This window comes from Microcebus murinus, chromosome 5 (genome assembly GCF_040939455.1).
Source record: "Microcebus murinus isolate Inina chromosome 5, M.murinus_Inina_mat1.0, whole genome shotgun sequence".
In the NCBI taxonomy this organism is placed as follows: Eukaryota; Metazoa; Chordata; class Mammalia; order Primates; family Cheirogaleidae; genus Microcebus; species Microcebus murinus.
The window spans coordinates 4,787,152-4,805,818 of NC_134108.1; the positions used below are offsets into that span (position 1 = coordinate 4,787,152).

The window sequence follows — 18,667 nt, forward strand, 5'->3', positions numbered from 1 at the left end:
ACTATAATAGGAACACCAACTGTGTATTTCATATAAAGAATTCTTTGAAGATAAATAAATATTGTATCATTAAAAAGTCCTTCTATTTTAGAGCTATCTAATGAAATATTTACAGTTGAAATTATGTCTGACTTTGCTCCTCAAATCAACTGACAGGCAGAAGTGGGGAGGGAGGACAATAGATCACTCCTGAAACGAGACAGGCAATGCTGATGACCAGTGATGGATAAATGACAGTAAAGGACACTACTTGTCTTTCTATTGTTTCAAATTTTCCATGATGACAATTAAAAAAAAAAAAAAAGCATAACCATGCTAAAGCTTGTCGGAGAGCTACATATTCAGTAGGATTGATCAAACAGGCTGTCAGGAACCATACTTATACTTGGTGTTATGCCACTGACCCTCAAAGTGACTTTGGTTTCCACCTATGAAACTGAATTGTTTTGATCTCAGTGAAAGTGTCCAGACAGCAGAACTAACTTCACAAAAAAATCATACAAACAAAAAAACCCCCAAAACGTTCTAAGTCTCTCCCCTCCCAAAAAGGAAATGTATTTTTGTTTTTTTATTTTCATTATTTATTATTTTAGTTTAATTTTTGAGACAGAGTCTCACTCTATTGCCTGGGCGAGACTGCCGTGGCATCAGCCTAACTCACAGCAACCTCAAACTCCTGGGCTCAAGCGATCCTTCTGCCTCAGCCTCCCAAGTAGCTGGGACTACAGGCATATGCCACCATGCCTGGCTAATTTTTTCTATATAATTTTAGTTACCCAATTAATGTCTTTCTATTTTTAGTAGAGACAGGCCTTGCTCTTGCTCAGGCTGGTTTCAAACTCTTGACCTTGAGTGATCCTCCTGCCTTGGCCTCCCAGAGTGCTAGGGTTATAGGCATGAGTCACCATGCCCAGGCAAGGAAATTTATTTTTGCATATTGCCATCAACACTGCCTTGAAATTCCCTTTAAGTACATTTTCCCATCACCTAGCACAAAGTCTTAGACATAAACCTCAATTAACTGGTGAACTGACATAAGATAGGTCATAGAGCTGCAGAAGAAAATGCAGATTATAAAGTAGCATGTATAAGATGATCCATTTTCTATACCACATGGGTACACATGCATGAAAAACAATTTACAAGACCAAAGCTGTCAACAAGGATAGTCTCTAGAGTGAATGAATTTCAGAAGCCTTTTTTCCAGACCATCTGGTACTTTTTAACTTTTCTAAAAATATCACATATTAACTAATTAAAATAGAAAATTCAAGAATTTTGCCTACGTTTACAATTATACAATATGCCTCTCTAATAACATTTCATACACAAAACACTGTTGTTCCTCAAGGAGTTATAGGGACATTTCTAAAACAGTAAAGACCATAGTCAAATATATTTGAGAAACAAATATTAAGTTAAAAGCTTTATTACCAATTTATTTGATTTTAAATTCAAAGCCCACATCTGACGAGAGAGATCTGAACACTAGAATTTGACTATCCAGTGATATATATAGGTTTCTATGTGGTAAACTGTTAAGTCAGAAATGAGCAAATAGATGAGAGATTTTACCTCATTAACCTGTTAGGAGAATATAACTATCTTCCAAAGTTGTCACATGGTCTGAATAAGATACCAGACAGATAGTGAAAGAGGTTGATACCATCCAGCCATGGTATCCCTAAAATGGCCAGAATAGAGTGCACATCCCTTCATTTTAAGCAAAGAGCTCTAACTGCAGTTGCCAAGTCTTTGCAAATTTCCAAGAGACACAATATTTGACTGACCCGGCTTTGATCCACTACAGACATTTCACACATCAACATGCTGAAGGGTGGTAGGAGAGAAATAGGAGAAGGTGAGAAGCAGGAACACACAAGCATGGCTACTTAGTCCCCTCCTGTTTATGACAGATCTCAAAGAAGAGCTAAAAAATGGTAGACTGACAAGATGAACCCTTAAGACATCCCCTACAAAGACCTTTCACATACATCCCCCCCAAAAAGAACTACATTTACCATTTAACTTTCACTCCTCAATTTATCAAGTACCTAATTATGTACAAAAAAATGTTTGTTTTAATGACTTACATGTTTTTATTTGCTTTGTTTCTGAAGGTGGACCATTCCTTCCAGCATGCATACAATTTCCCCACAGCCCTCTACATGGCCTCTACAGCTCTCTGCTGCCTCAACTGAAAAACATAATTACTTTCTTTTCCTAAAATGACTTCTGTAACATCAATAATCTGCTCAAGTATATAATTTTCTATTAGAAAACATGGGAGTAAATAAATCCTTTAGAGGAAGGATTCTCAAATACCAGTTGGTCTTTGTTCCCTGGCACACAGGACCAAAATAAATACAGGCAAACCTCATTTTATTCCACTCTGCTTTATTGTGCTTCACAGACACTACATTTTTTATAAATTGAAGGTCTGTACTAACTCTGCATCCAGCATGTCTGCTGGCACCATTTTTTCTACAGCATGTTCTCAATTAGTGTCTCAGTTTCACATTTTGGTACTTCTCACAATATTTCAAACTTTCTCATTATTATTATATCTGTTATAGTGTTCTGTGATCATTGACCTTTGAGATTACTATACTCATTATCTTAGGGCACACCAAAATATGTGTGTAAGACAACAAACTTAACTGATAAATGTTGTAGTGTTTGGACTCCTCCACTAACTAGCAATTGTCCCATCTCTCTCCCTCTCCTCAGGCTTCCCTATTTCCTGAGACACAAAAATATTGAAATTAAGCGACTTAATAACCTTACAACAGCCTCTAAGTTTCAAGTGAAAGGAAGAGTCACATGTCTCTCATTTTAAATCAAAAGCTAGCAATAACTAAGCTTAGCATAGAAGGCACATCAAAAGCCAATAATAGGCCAAAAGCTAGGCCTCTTGTGCCAAATAGTTAGCCAAGTTGTGAATTCAAAGGAAAAGTTCTTGAAGGAAATTAAAAGTGCTACTCTAGTGAATAAACAAAGGATAAGAAAGTGAAACAGGCTTATTGTGGAGATGGAGAAAGTTTTACCGGTCTGGATAAAAGATTAAACCAGCCACAACATTCTGTTAAACCAAAGCCTAATCCAGAGCAGGGCCCTAACTCTCTTTAATTCTGTGAAGGCTGAGAGAGGTGAGGAAGCTACACAAGAAAAGTTGGAAGCTAACAAAAGTCAGTTCTTAACCCTTTGCACTTGGATGTCGAGTGTGACTCGACATGGTTAGCAAAAATTATAGAGATTAAAATTACTCTTTGAATGTATCAATAATTTGAAATATAAAAAAATCCAAATAAATAAGTTTGTATGAAAAGAAACTCCAGTTTTCTATTCTACTGCCGCGCTTTGTAAAATCTGAGGTACTTAAAAAATTAAATCCCGAGTAGAATAAAGGAATCAAGAAAAAAGCAAGCGAGTGCAAAGGGTTAAAGGTTTAAAGGTGTAAGATGAAGCAGCAAGTGCTGATGTAGAAGCTATAGTAAGTTATCTAGAAGATCTAGCTAAGATTAGTGATGAAGGTAGCTATGCTAAACAACAGATTTTCAGTGCAGACAAAACTACCTTCTATTGGAAAAAGATGCCATCAAGGACTTTCATAGCTAGAGAGAAGTAGTCAATGTCTGGTTTCAAAGCTTCCAAGGACAAGCTGACTCTCTTATTAGGGGCTAATGCAGCTGGTGACTTTAAGTTGAAGCTAATGCTCCTTTACCATTCTGATAATTCTAAGGTCCTTAAAAATTATACTAAATCATCTGGCAAGGTGGCATGTGCCTATAGTCCCAGCTACTCAGGAGGCTGAGGCAGGAAGATGGCTTGTGCCCAGGATTTTGATGCTGCAGTAAGCTATGATCTCTTGCCATTGCACTCCAGCCAGGTAAACAGAGCAGGACCCTGTCTTTATTTTAAGGAAATGAAAAGAAAGATGAAAGAAAAGACAAGAAAGACAGATAAGACAGGAGAGGGAGGGAGGAAGGGAAGGGGGGAAGGAGGGAGGAAGGGAAGGGGGGAGGGAGGGAGGGAGGAAAGGAGGGAGGGATGTTGGGAATAATAACAAAAAAGAATCATACTAAATCTACACGATCTGTGTCTGTACTCTGTAACTGGAACAACAAAGCCTGGATGACAGCACATCTATTTACAGTATTGTTTACTGAGTATTTTAAGCCAACTGTAGAGATCTTCTATTCAGAAAAAAAAGATTTCTTTCAAAAGATTACTGCTCATGAACAAGGCACCCAATATCTCTGAAGGAGATGCACAAGGAGATGAATGCTATTCTCATGCCTGCTAACAACATTCACTCTTCAGTCCATAGATCAAGAAGTAATTTTGACTTTCAAGTCTTACTATTTAAGAAACACATTTCTTAAGGCTATAGTAGCCATAGATAGCGATTCCTTTCACAGATTAGGGCAAAGTGAACTGAAATCTCCCAGATAGGAATCACCATTCTAGATACCATGAAGAACATTTGTGATTCATTGGAAGAGGTCAAAATATCAACATTTACAGGAATTTGGAAGAAATTTCATTCCAACCCTCATGGATGGCATGGAACAAACCTTCTGTAAAGGAAGTAACTACAGATGTAGAAGAAATAGAAAGAGAACTAGAATTAGAGGTACAGCCTGAAGATGTGACTGCACTGCTGCAATCACATCATAAAACTTGAATAGATGAGCAAAGAAAGTAGTTTCTTGGTAAATGTTGTGAATATTGTTGAAATAGCAATGAAGGAATTAGAATATTAAATAAACATAATCAATAAAGCAACAGCAAGATTTTAGAGGACTGACTCCAATTTTCAAAGTTCTACTGGCGATAAAATGTTACCAAACAATACCACATGCTACAGAGAAATCTTTCCTGAAAGGAAGAGTTCATCAACATCAATGTGGCAAACTTCATTGCTGTCTTACAGTAAACTGCCACAGCCACCCCAATCACCACCCTGATCAGTCAGCAGCAATGAGGTAAGACCCTTCATCAGCAAAAAGCTTGTAACTGGCTGAAGGCTCAATCATCAGCATTTTTTTAGCAATGAAGTATTTTTAAATTAAGCTATGCACACTTTCCTTAAGATACAGTGCTATTGCACACACACACACACTAGACTATAGTGGTCTAGAACCTATTTGTGTCTTTTTGCATACTAATCAAATGAATAATGGCTGGGGATCCTGGATAGTGGGGGGTAGGGGTGGCTGTTTGCCAGGGGAACCAACCAAGTAATTATAATTAGAGAGTTAAGACTTTCAGCACCAACCTCCAGGGAGAGAAGAGGAGCTGAAGGTTGAGATGATCACCAATGGCCAGTGAATGGCCATAAAAAAACAAAAGGGCTAGGTTTGGAGAGATTCCAAACAGCTGAACTAGTGGAGGTACCTGGGGGATGCCACAGTAGAGAAGGCATGGAAGCTGTGCCCATTCCCACATGCCTTGCCCTATGCATCTTTTCCATCTGGCTGTTCATCTATATTCTTTCTAATACCCTTTACAGTAAATGGGTAAATGTTAGTAAAGTCTTTCCCCGAGTTCTGTGAGCCACTCTAGCAAATCAACTGAGCACAAGGAGGGGCTCATAGGAAAACAGATTTATAGCTGGTTGGTCAGAAGCATAGGTCACAGGTGGGGCTTGTGATTGCCAAGTGGGGGCAGTCTTGTGGGACTAAGCTGTCAACCTGTGGAGTCTGACACTACCTCTAAGGAGACAATGTCAGAACTGAATTGAATTAAGAGGATATCCAGTTACTGTGTCCTGCAGAATTATTTGTTTGGTGTGTAACAAACCCCTACACATCTGGTATTAGTATTGAATGTGTGTGAGAGTAGGAAAAACAGTTTGGTTTTCTTTTCCAGCCTTAACAGAGAGACAGAACAAAACTTCAGACATATTATCACTAAGGGAAAAAATAAAAAGCTTACAGAAATTTTAAGAAATATATTCACATAAGCTTTGTAGTCAAAGTTTATATTACTCAATATTCAAGTTGTTCTAATATTTCTGAAGTTGTTATCACTCTTAGAAATGGTTTATGAATTAGAAGGTAGTGTACCACAAGAATAAAACACAGGCTTTAGGTTCAAATTTTGACTGCTACTCTTTGGCATGTGACCTTTAGCAAATTATTCAATCTCCCTTGGCCTCGATTTCTTCATCTATAAAATGAGAATAGTAAGATTTGGATTAACTAAAACAAATGTTTGTAAAATATTTAGAACAATGATTGATGCAAAGCACATCATTAAATCATTAAGCACATCACTCTATAAATCAAAATAACAATCCATAAAACAAAACCAACTTTCACTTGCAAGACTCTAATAATGCCCTGTTACCACATACTCAATTTCAGAGAGAGGGTACAGTCAGCTAGCTACAGATCAGCACTGCCAGCTGGCTGACACAGACAAGAAATTCCTAATAGCTTTAGCCCCTGATCACAGCAGCTTCTCATAAAGTCTGACTGCAGTTCCTGCTCTTAGGTTCCATGATATTACCTAGTACCATTCCACTGGGTATTCAGAAACAAAATGCTATTGAACCCATCAACAATGCTGAAATAATATCAATCCAAGAGAATGAAAATTTAAGTGGCTTATTAAGTCACTTGCTTAAACCATCAGCTTGGAATGATACATTACTACCTATTTTCCCAAGAACATTAAAAGCACACAGGGCGTATAATTTTCTCTATTTGCCAAACCTTTTTTGGGTGGACAGGGGAAGGTGCATCTAAGGCTTTCATTTATTATCTGAACTAAGCAGTCATTACTTTCACAGATGTTTCCTTCTAGTGCCTACATGCTGTGCTAGATATTCACCAAACACCAAGGAAATACTCCATAAAATAGACACCGTCTGCTCTCACAGTTTACCAGTCTAGTAAAGGATGCAGACTAGCAGATTGTTAAAAGCAAATTAGGCAATTAGTAAATTACGATCTATTCTCTAGCTTTCTTAGTTTTTAACATATATTAACAACTGTGCAGAAAAGCTTAGAGCTAAATGGCTTTTCTTTGTAACTCCCAAAAAGCACCTCAACCAGCCTTACTACTTACATCAATATTTCTTTTTGTCTTTAAAAAGAACATGTTTGTCATGTTCTTTACCAAAATAAAAGCAAAGCAACAAATGATAATACTTCCATTTTGAGTTTACCTTTATTACAAATACTTTTAAGAGTGCAACAGTATAACTATGGCATAAAGCAACATGATTTTGTTAACAATTTATTATGCAGATTTAAATTAAGACACTCCGGGTGTTATAAATCTACACGTAAATTCTTTACAGAATTCACATATCATAGTATCAAACACAGCAGTCATCCAAATTAACTGGCTATGTCCAAAGCATGTTCATCTGTAGCATTTTGATAAAACTAAAATGTAATCTGTAGCCAAATTTTTTTGTTTTAATAGTTTTCTTGCAATATGTATAACCTGTAACCTTTTTTACTTAGTAGACAACAGAAATTAAAAATAAATAAAATGCATGAACTGTTTCTACTTGTGGTTAAGAACAAAGTAGTCAAGACAGAATTTGAAATCACTAATCACTGGAGAAACAGAAAAGCTAGAAGAATATATGATATTCAAAGGTCACAAGACAATTAGAAATTATTACCATTTACATAGCAGAAAAAAATTGTAGTATCCCCTCATGATACCACATAGGTCTAAAAATAAAATATACTATCTAACACATAGTGTTAAGATAAAATTTATTAAGAATCATTAACATTAAATGGTCATTTAGTTTGTGTCTAACACTGTTCTGAGTGATTTATATCTCATTTAATCCTTACAATCACTGTAAGAGAGAAGTGACATTACTACTCCCATTTTATAGGACAGATTCCCAAATTTGTCCTAGGTCACAAAGATGTTTTAAGTGGCAGAACCAAGATTCAAAACTAACCAATCTGACTGCAGAGCTCACTCTCTTAACCATTCTGTTCTTTTGCCAAAGATGGCAGAAAATGTTCTTTAATCATGATGTCTAACCATAAACTTCCAAGCTCTAATCCCCCTTATCTGTATTTGGAAGAGTGAGCGAAGTCCATAGAGGGTCATTACCACAGAATTCATGGAAACTCAGGAGAAGAAAAAAAAATGCTTTGTTAACTGACTAATAACTGATAGATATACACTATTCTTTTGGTGAAGACTTATGTGTCCTTCACTTGCCTGGACTTCATTGCCTTTAGGCAATTATATAAGTGTTACTTAATGTCAATGTAATCATAAGTACAAACAGTGGAACCAAAACTTCATGGCAATACTCATTTGAAAAGATTACCACTCAGCTGATTGAGAATATGCATAAATTTTATTAAGATTCTAATAAAAAATGTTTTAATACATCTATAACTGTTCAAGGAGAACTCAAATACTCCCATGAAAGTATCTTTAAAAACTCAGCTGACAAGAACAGATTATAATAAGAATTAAGGATAGTCAATATTATTGAGATTGTTTTCCCCAAAATTTCTTATCACTACTAAATCATCTGTGGGGAGCAAAAAAAATTTAGATCCAGTCAGTTTATGGGAGAGCTGAAATGAAGTTAGGTGGAAAGATCGGAAAACATGCATATCAAAGTGAAGTCAGGATACCTTGTGGATTTGGTGTTCATTTCACAAGCTCCACAAAGTGATTCAGTGAACATGTTTTAATATAAGCTAACCATAGGTCTACTACTTGATAGCTCCTTCAATTCAATTTATTTATTATAAAAGCAAACATCACCCTTCCTGCCAATAATTTTAATCTTTGACAATCAAAATCAATTTTTACAGTCATTTTTTTATATGGATAGAAATTCTAAAGTATCCTAATTCATAGTATCACAACACAAACTAGTCACACCACTTGACTTTTTCCTTTTTTTCAAAAAAGGAAACTAGGCAAACAAAATCTTTTTAACAACAATATTTAAAGCAGATAGTTGGGTAAGACAAGAAATGGCAGAAGAGGGGGAAAGCCATATAAAGTAAAATGTCTAAAAAATACAAATCAACACAAAATGTTGATGAAACCAAAAATGTGCCTCATATGGCTACTGAAAAGCCTTTGTTTTAATAGATTTCTGTTTTCTACCTCTCCCAATGATTTAATATACATCTAAAGTTATTCATTTGACTATTCTCACTTAAATCTCATCAAAAGAAATATTTTAGGTCTTTCAAGCTTTGAGTTACATGTTTTTATATATTTAACATTATGGTCTGACAAATTTCCAAACAGTAAGCTTCTCAAGAATAAATACCAAAGTAAGTTAACATGATGGACTGATACTTTAGTTCACTAGGTGAAAAATGATAAGTAACAAGGGAAAATCATGACAACACTTTCTGACATGGAATAAAATACAGTGTTTGATGCACAGAAGATCTGGATATTTTAATATTAGGATGTAAAAGTATAAGTTAGTTATTCACATAAAGACTTGCCCCATTTTCCAAGGACTTACCTTCTTTTTATCCCTCATTGAACCTTTGCCTCGGACCATTATTTTACATCCTGTTTCTGCTTCCAGTTGTTTGGCTGTAAGTCCTCTAGGTCCAAGGATTCTCCCAACAAAATTAAACTGGAAAAAAAAAAAGCCACCATGTTATTCACTTGCTAGAATTTACACTTCTTAAAATTATTATAAAGCATATATATACTTACTCAAGTTAAATATCTTTTTAATACTAAGTTGAAATAAAATCTACAGCCCTTATGAAATGCTTGCCAAGTTTGGGATATAACTACAATAGCTCATTGTTTAGCACAAAATTTTCATACGTATTAATATAAACCATGAATTAGGAACAATAGTATCCAACTGAAACAGGTACTATACTGAATTGCCCGCCAATGTATAATCTAAAACAAAGTTTATTAAAGTTTGCCAAAATATTAGATACCATCCAAGAGAGCAAATCCCTTCCACAAAATTCCCAACTGTCTCTTCGTAATGATGGTATTAAAGGAATTGTTAGTGATTGCCCTTTTTACCAAAATCTTTTGGAAGAATTCCTATTTACTGAAAAAGAAATGTTATACTTTCTCCAATGCAACTGTAGAGAGAGAACTGTGCAACTGACAATTATGGGCTGGCTGCTAGAACACTGATGATCAAATATGGATTGCAACCTATGCTAAATGTATAAGTCTTAAGAGCATATATTGTTTATCACATTCCTTCCACAATTTTGTCTGCATCTTCCTTTTTCCATTTCTATCTTTAACTTACAATACTGTTTTTGCCAGAAGCCTAAACTCTTTTCATGAATAGGACACTGATATAAACAATTGTATAAATAAAAATTATCATCCCTCAACAGAAACATATAGTATTTATATATACAATTTTTTAAAAGGTCAGTGGGAATAACAAACTGAATACTGAAAAGTAAATTTTCATCATTTGTATGTCATGTGCATAAAAGAAAAAAAAATGGGTGTTTTCCATCAGTTCCACAAAAACCCATGGGTGCTTTTCACTTATTTATTTAATCAAATAGCTACTAATTCTTATGCCTATAGCTTCCTACCTTTTCCTTGCATGCATTCTACTGTTAGCATATAATTACATAAAAGTAACAAGGCAGAAAATTCACCCTGTCAGGGCTCAAGAAGCTGGGTACTTCTTCCATCTTCTGTATTCCAATGGCTCTTACCGTGCCTCACAAAGCTGCTGATCAAAGCTGCTCATCAGCAGTTTTGTGTATCTTAAAGGAGAGGTGGTAATACGCCTGAAGAAAGCCTCCTTCCCCAAGGAGATTTTCATGTAACTTCTTTCACCCCAAGTTGAAACCCACAGACTTTGATCTATAAGCACTTGACTCAAGACTTACAAGATCCCACATTCTGAAATTGCCCTTATCACCTCCTTATATTCAAATAAAGCCACTTATCCTTGCCTACTTTCTCAGTATATAGCACTTCATCTCTTTACCCAACCTAAACCCCCACGGTCATCCATTTTAACACAGCATTTACTTCCAACCTTCAACTCTGTAAACTTCCCACAACTCCAATCTAAATAAACTCAGGTAGTATACAATGTATAAATGCTTAAACTCTCAAAGCACACAGATTCCAGCTGGTATCCAAGCTTGAATATAAAATAGTAATTAGGAATTTGAAAATCACATCAAATAAGCCTCAGTTACATAACGGGGATAATAGCATAGGAAGAGCTAATAGAGATGATGCTGTGTGCACATATATGTGTGTAGCACAATACATATACAAGGTCCAGTACAAGAAGGTCTGCCACATAGTAGATAGCCTAGTAAGTCCACTAAAAATTCTCTTTGGGAAACCTCAGGAACTTACTCTTATGCAATAATTTGTCTTAGAATGTTATATATATAAGGATATGTGATCAATGGCAAATCTGCCCTATAAAACTCCAGAGACTTAACACTCAAACACTTGAGTTCTGCAGAGAACAAGACAGAAAAGGTAAAAATAATACACAAAACAATTGGCAATCCCTGCCTACAGAACACCAAAAGCCAGGTAACTGCCTTGCAGGTAATACCAAAGTTTATTTCTCTAGAAAAACTGAAATGGGCCGGGCGCAGTGGCTCATGCCTGTAATCCTATCACTCTGAGAGGTCAAGGCAGGAGGATCATTTGAGCTCAGGAGTTCGAGACCAGCCTGAGCAAGAGCGAGACCTGTCTCTACTGAAAATAGAAAGAAATTAGCTGGACAACTAAAAATATATAGCAAAAATTAGCTGGGCATGGTGGCACATGCCTGTAGTCACAGCTACTTGGGAGGCTGAGGCAGGAGGATTGCTTGAGCCCAGGAGTTTGAGGTTGCTGTGAGCTAGGCTGATTCCATGGCACTCTAGCCCAGGCAACAGAGTGAGACTCTGAGTCAAAAAAAAAGAAAAGAAAAAAAAGAAAAACTGAAGTGTCCTAAAGAAAAGACTTCCATGTACCGGCATACGACTCCCATCTCAAAGTTTGACACTTCAGGTGATCATCTGAAATGGAGGCCACTGGTGGACAAGCTCTGTTCATTAACACAAGCTCCTAATGCAAATTTTCAGTGCTTCATACCAAATCAAGGTTTACCAAAGACTTCAGCAAGAGCTCTAACACAAAAGAGACAGTACAAGACAAAGGACTGATCCTTGAGACGAATAACTGTAGTGGATAAAGAAGATCAAAACAATCTTCAGTGGGTAAACTATTTTCTAAAATGGTTATACACATTTGTATCCCCTAATAGAAGAGTATACGTTTATATAAGAATTTGTTTTGAACCACTTCCTTTCCAACACTTCTATTGTCAGTGCATATTATCTGAGCCATTCTGGTGTATTTTTATGAAATATTTTAATTAGCACTCCTCTGATTACTAGTATAATGAAATCGAGCATTTCTTCAATTCATTGTTCATCTTTGATGAACAATGTTTATTGTTCATTCCAACATACTTTTTATGAAGTACATTTGAAGTTTCCTATTTTTCTACTGTGTTTATTTTTTTCATATTGATTTCTACTTTGTGGTTACATGAGTAGCACAATATCTTTTCCCATCCTGTGGCTTGCCTTCTCCCTCTTCAGTGGTGTCTTATGATGACTGGAAGTTTTCAGCTTTACTAGAGTTCAAGTTACTAATCTTCACTTCATGGTTAGTGTTTCATGTGTCTTGTTTAAAATAAGCCTTTCCCCACCTCAGGGACATCAAGATATCCTCTTGTGTTATCTTTTAGAAGCTTTACTGTTGTCTTTTCACAGTATGTCTAAAATGTACCAGGAACTGATAGGTGTATAAAATAACTTTTTTTTCTCTCACATGAATATCCAAATATTCTAGCTTATCTTATTGAAAAGACCATCCTTTTCCAATTGCTCTACAGTGTCCACATTGCCATAAATAAACATTTATATGAACAGTTGTCCCTTGTTATCTGTGAGGATTTGTTCCAGGACCCCCCAAAAATACTAAAATCTGTGATTGCTCATAGTCCCTGGTATAAAGTGGTGTAGTATTTGCATATAACCTATGCATATCCTCTCATATACTTTATATCATCTTGAGATTATTTATAATATCTAATACAATACAAACTCTATGTAAATCATTGTTACTGTATTGTTATTAGGGACTAATGACAAGAAAAAATGTCCCTACACATTTAGTACACATGCAGCCATATCGGGTTTTTCTCAAAATATTTTCGATCCACAGTTGGTTGAATCCACAGATGTGGAACCCAAGGATATGAAGGGCTATTTTGGGGCTCTCTATTGTATTCCATTTATCTATTTATCCTTTCTTTAATATCACACTGTAATAAATCTTGACATGTAAAAAACAAGTTCTTCCACCTTGCTCTTCAAGAGTGTCTTAGCTATTCCTGGCTCTTTGCATTTCCATATATTTTAAAATAAGTCAATTTCTAAAACAATATTTGCAAGAATTTTCACTGAAATCATATTATAATAGAGTCTTCAAAACCATGGACAGTAAAATTTCTTCATTTGTTTAAGTCATCTTTCATGTCTCAAGAATGTAAAGCTTTTTTTGATCGTGTCTTTACTTGGTTTGTTGCTGTTGTTGTTAGATTTAATCCTAGAAATTTGCAGGGCTTTTTCTGCTATTGTACATCATATTTTTAATTTTTCATTTTCTGTTTCTAGTATATGAACATAAAATTGGCTTTTCTATATCAACCTTCTAACCAGCAACCTTGTTCCTTCATTATTGATTCTCAAATTTTCTGTAGGTTCTTTTGGATCCTTTATATAAACAATCATATCATTTGCAAATGATGACAGTTCTACTTTTTCTTTCCAAACATTTTTATTTCTTTTTCTTGCTATCTTTACAGCATTGGCCAGCACATCTTAAGTTCAAATCAAATAAAACTGTATCAGACTTGTTGCAGATTTCAACAATTCACCATAAAGTTTGAAGTAATCTGTAGACTTTTTATAGATATACTTTATCACATTTAGAAAATTCCATTCTATTCCTTAGTTTGCTAAGAGTATCTATCTTTTTTTTTTTTTTTTTTTTTTGAGACAGAGTCTCGCTTTGTTGTCCAGGCTAGAGTGAGTGCCGTGGCGTCAGCCTAGCTCACAGCAACCTCAAACTCCTGGGCTCGAGTGATCCTTCTGCCTCAGCCTCCCAAGTAGCTGGGACTACAGGCATGTGCCACCATGCCCGGCTAATTTTTTTTTTATATATATATATCAGTTGGCCAATTGATTTCTTTCTATTTATAGTAGAGACAGGGTCTCGCTCTTGCTCAGGCTGGTTTTGAACTCCTGACCTTGAGCAATCCGCCCGCCTCGGCCTCCCAAGAGCTAGGATTACAGGCGTGAGCCACAGCGCCCGGCCTATCTATTTTTTTAATGACAAGGGTGTGTCTAAACTTACCATTTCTTCAGTGTCTATTAAAACAACCACAATACTTCTCCTTAATTCTGTTACTGCAGTGAATTACAAATAAATTGTCAAATGTTAAACCAACTTTACTTTCCTCCAATAAACTCAACTTGATCATATTGTTCTTTTTAAAAACAGCTGGATTCAGTTTCCTAGCATTTTGGTAATATAATAACCAAAAAAACTCATGTTCATGAATGGAATTGACCTTTAATTTTTCTTTCGCCATAATATGCTTCTTATGTTTTAGACACCAAGGTTATTGTGGCCTCCAAAAGTGCTGGGATATATTCTCTCTTTTTCTACTCTCTGGATGAGCTCGTTTTAAAGACAGGTTTTATTTCTTCCTTAAACATTGACTAGATTTCACTAGTGAAGCCACTAGGGTTTTCTCTGTGGAAGGTTTTTAATCATAGATTCAGTTTCTTTAATTTAGATATTCTATTTTTTCATGTCAATTTTTAAAGTAGCGCTTATGTCCGCATTGTCTAAATTTTTTAATTTACTGATTTGAAGTTTATGTCTAATTTTCTTTTTTAATACCTGCATTTTTTTTTTTTTCAAAGTCTGTCTCCTCTGTTAGAGTGCTCTGGCTAGAGTGCTGTGGCGTCATCATAGCTCACTGCAACCTCAAACTCCTGGGCTCAACGCATCCTCCTGCCTCAGCCTCCCTAGTGGGACTACAGGCATGCACCCCAACCCCAGCTAATTTTTCTATTTTTTTATACAGATGGGGTGGATATTGCTCTTGCTCAGGCTGGTCTGGAACTCCTGAGCTCAAGGGATCCTCCTGCCTCAGCCTCCCAGAGTGCTATGATTACAGGTGTAATACACCATTCTCAGCCTGCTTTGGTTGACTGGAGTAGACTGATTTCAAAAATGGCAACAACTTTCTTGCCTCACTGTATCCATGCTATTTGCAATGTAAATTTGTAGCTCCTCCCACCTCTTGAATCTGAGCCAGTATTGTGACTTGCTTTTGCCCAACACAATGTGGGGAAAAGAATGATATGCCTAAGGGACAATTTCATGTTGTTCTACTCTCAGAACCCTATTACTCCTATATAAACAAGCTTGGGCTAACCTATTGGGCAATGAAAGACATATGACCCAGTCACCATCAATGGCCAAAGCCAGACAACTCCCAAAGTAGAGCTGCCTGGCTGACTGCTGACCTAGCAGATGCAGATCAGAAGCAGCAGACCAGAAGACCTGCTCTTCTGAACTCAATCACAGAGGAAGGAGCCCAATAGTTTTCAGTTTTATGTTTTTGGGGTGATTTATTATGATGCACCAATAGCTAGCTGATATGCTGAGTCTCTCCGTTCAGCGTTTTTGTTTTAATTGATTTCTACTCTTATTATTTCTTTCTTTCTACTTTCTTTGGGTTCAATCTGCTCTTTTCCCAACATTTTGAAATGGATACTTGGCTTATTATACCCTTTCTTCTTTTCTAAAGTACACATTAAAGCTTTATGTATACCTGCAAGCTGACTTTAGCTTATCCCACACAAATTCTGAAAGGTGGTATTTTCATGATGATTCAGGTCAAAATAAATTGAGATCTACTGAATATTTAAATTTTTTACATTTCAAACAGGTAAGAATTTCCTAATTATTTTTAGTTTTGATTTCTAGCTTCCTACATTGTAATCAGACAACATATCATGTATAGTCCTTTAATATTTGTTTAGACTTCCTTTTCAGCACAGAATATGGCCAATTTTTGTAAATAACCCATGGGTGCTTGAAAGAATGCAGCCTAATGTGATTAAGCTTTGTCTGTTTCTCCTTTAACTTCTATTTTTGTTTTATATGTTTAGAGGACATTACAGCTGACCTTTGAACAACACGTTTTAAATGTGTGGGTCCACCTATACGTGGATTTTTTTCAACAGAAGTCACACCAAGTGTGCCTGCCTCTCCTGCCTCCCCTTCTACCTCCTCATTCTCTTTCACCTTTGCCACCCCTGAGACAGGAAGATCAATCCCTTCTCTTCTTCTTCAGCCTTCTCAACATGAAGATGATTAATGATTCATTTCCACTTAATGAAAATTAAATATATTTTCTCTTCCCTATGATTTTCTTAGTAACATTTTCTTTTCTATAGTTTATTTATAAGAATACAGTATATAATACATATATAAAATATTAATCAACTATTATCGGTAAGGCTTCTGGTCAACAGTAAGCTATTAGTACTTAAGTTTGGGGAAGTTAAAAGCTATAGGTGGATTTTCAACTGCCAGGGGTTGAAGGGTTGGGGGAGTTGGTGGTCAGTGGCCCTAACCCCCACACTGTTCAAGAGTCAATTGTGTATCTTTCTGTTATTATTAAGTGGCTCTCTTTATCTCCTGCGAAACCTTTTGACACTAAGCGTATATCGATATTAATAGAGAGATAAATTTTTGTTTAATTTTTCATAATGTATCTTTCTTAATCCTCTTACTTTCAATCTTTTGTTATATTTTAAATGAGACTCTGGTAAACAGCATCTAAATGAGTTGTTCTTTCATTCATTACATAAATCTTTAAGTTTTACCTGGAACATTTAGCCCATTTACATGGATTTATATCTACCTTACATCTACATGGTTTCTATCTACCTTCTAAGTGCTAAGTGCTCTCTATGTGTCCTACTTCTTTTGTATTCCTGTTTCTGTTCCTTCTTGCCTCCTTTACTCATGTATGTGGTGGGGGGTGCGTGGGGGTGGGTAGGGAGGTGTTGCATATGAGCATGTTTTCTCCTTTCCTTTACCCTTTCTATTAGCTTGGAAGTGACATGCTTGTTCACCACAGAGGTTACAGCATGCTTCACTGACTTATCCAACATTGACATTCCTTTGTACTGTTACTCCTTTTTCATATAATACAAGGGGCCAAGAATGTTTAACAGCCTTTATTCTCAATCCAGTTTATACACCGTTGGTTATTTTCCAAATTCTATATATATTTTAAACTCAATAGGATGTTATTATTACTTTGTACAGATAATATAGATTTAGATTTACAACATAGTTATCATTTTTGTTATTCTTTATTCCTTTCTGTATCTTCAACTTTCCAACTACAGTTATTTTTCCCATACCCGAAAAATACCCTTTAGTATTCCTTTAGTAAAGGTCGTCTAGTGATGAAATCTCTCAGTTTTTCCTTATCTGAAAATGTCTTGTTTTTGATAAGCTCCTTAAGGGTTCTTTCACTGTCTTATAGATTCCACTGCTACTTTTGAGAAGTAATCTTTGAATCTTCCTACTGCTCCTTTGAAGGTGATCTTTTCCTTTTTCTGCCTGCTTTTACGATTCCTCTTAATCATCAGTTTTCAGCAGTCTCACTACTATGTGCCTACGTGTAGTTTTCTTTATATTTATCATGCTTACAGGCAAGTTTCATAAATCTATGACTTTTTTTCTTTGGTTTTAATGTTCTCAACCACATGTCCTTCAAACTCTGCTTCTGTCCCCTTCTATTTCTCCTCTTCTTCTAACACTACAATGATATACATTAAACTTTCTCACTGTATTACTTTTATAATATTTTTCATGCTCCCTATTTTTTCCATTCCTCTATATGTTCATGCTGAGTATTTTCTTGTGAGCTACCTTTCAGTTGACTAATTCTCTCTTCAAATGCTTCTAATCTTCTGTTAAACCCACTTGTTAAGTTAATAGCAGGTAAAGGATTTTTCAGTTTCATTTTTCTTTTATAGTTTTCATGTATCTTATTTGTCTTCTGTCTCCTTACACACAGTAAACATAGCTCTTAAAATGTTTGGATCTGGTGATTCTAATACCTAGAGTCTCTGTGAGTTTGTTTCTATTGTGTTTTGTTGTTTCTCTTTATTTTTGTTAATATCATCTTGCCTCCTTGTGTGCTTGGTTGTTTTCTAGTGTGTTCCAGACAATGTACTTACTAAATAGCTTATAGAAAATAATATAAGGCCAAAGATAATGTTATTTTCTTCCAGAGAAGATATATACCAGCTTCTGCCAGGCACCTACTATTACTAAACACCTAAGATCATCTCAGCATAATTTCACTTATTGAGACAGACAATTTTGACTTCAGGTACAGTCTCTATGAGGAGCTGGGACCTTTTGGTTCATTCTTACTCCTAGAGTACATACCCATCAGTGTCTCTACCCCAGAAACATCAGGCTAAAGGGTTGGAGGTAGTCCACATAAACAAATTATAGACTCCAATCCCCTACCTATCCCCCAATGCTCAGCCTCTTTCTT

General features: G+C 35.8%; 1 protein-coding gene across 8 annotated transcripts in view; it reads right to left on the minus strand.

Annotated features, from left to right (window-relative positions):
- The window catches only part of QKI (QKI, KH domain containing RNA binding), a 160,807-nt gene that overhangs the window by 89,013 nt on the left and 53,127 nt on the right, over nucleotides 1–18,667 (minus strand). For all 8 annotated transcript variants that reach the window (XR_002223932.2, XM_012745611.3, XM_012745612.3 and 5 more), the window contains exon 3: nucleotides 9,494–9,610. Coding sequence is in view for 7 of the 8 variants with exons in the window: in XM_012745611.3 (XP_012601065.1) it covers nucleotides 9,494–9,610 (117 nt within the window). In the remaining variant the exon portion in view is untranslated. The remainder of the gene's footprint in view (nucleotides 1–9,493; nucleotides 9,611–18,667) is intronic.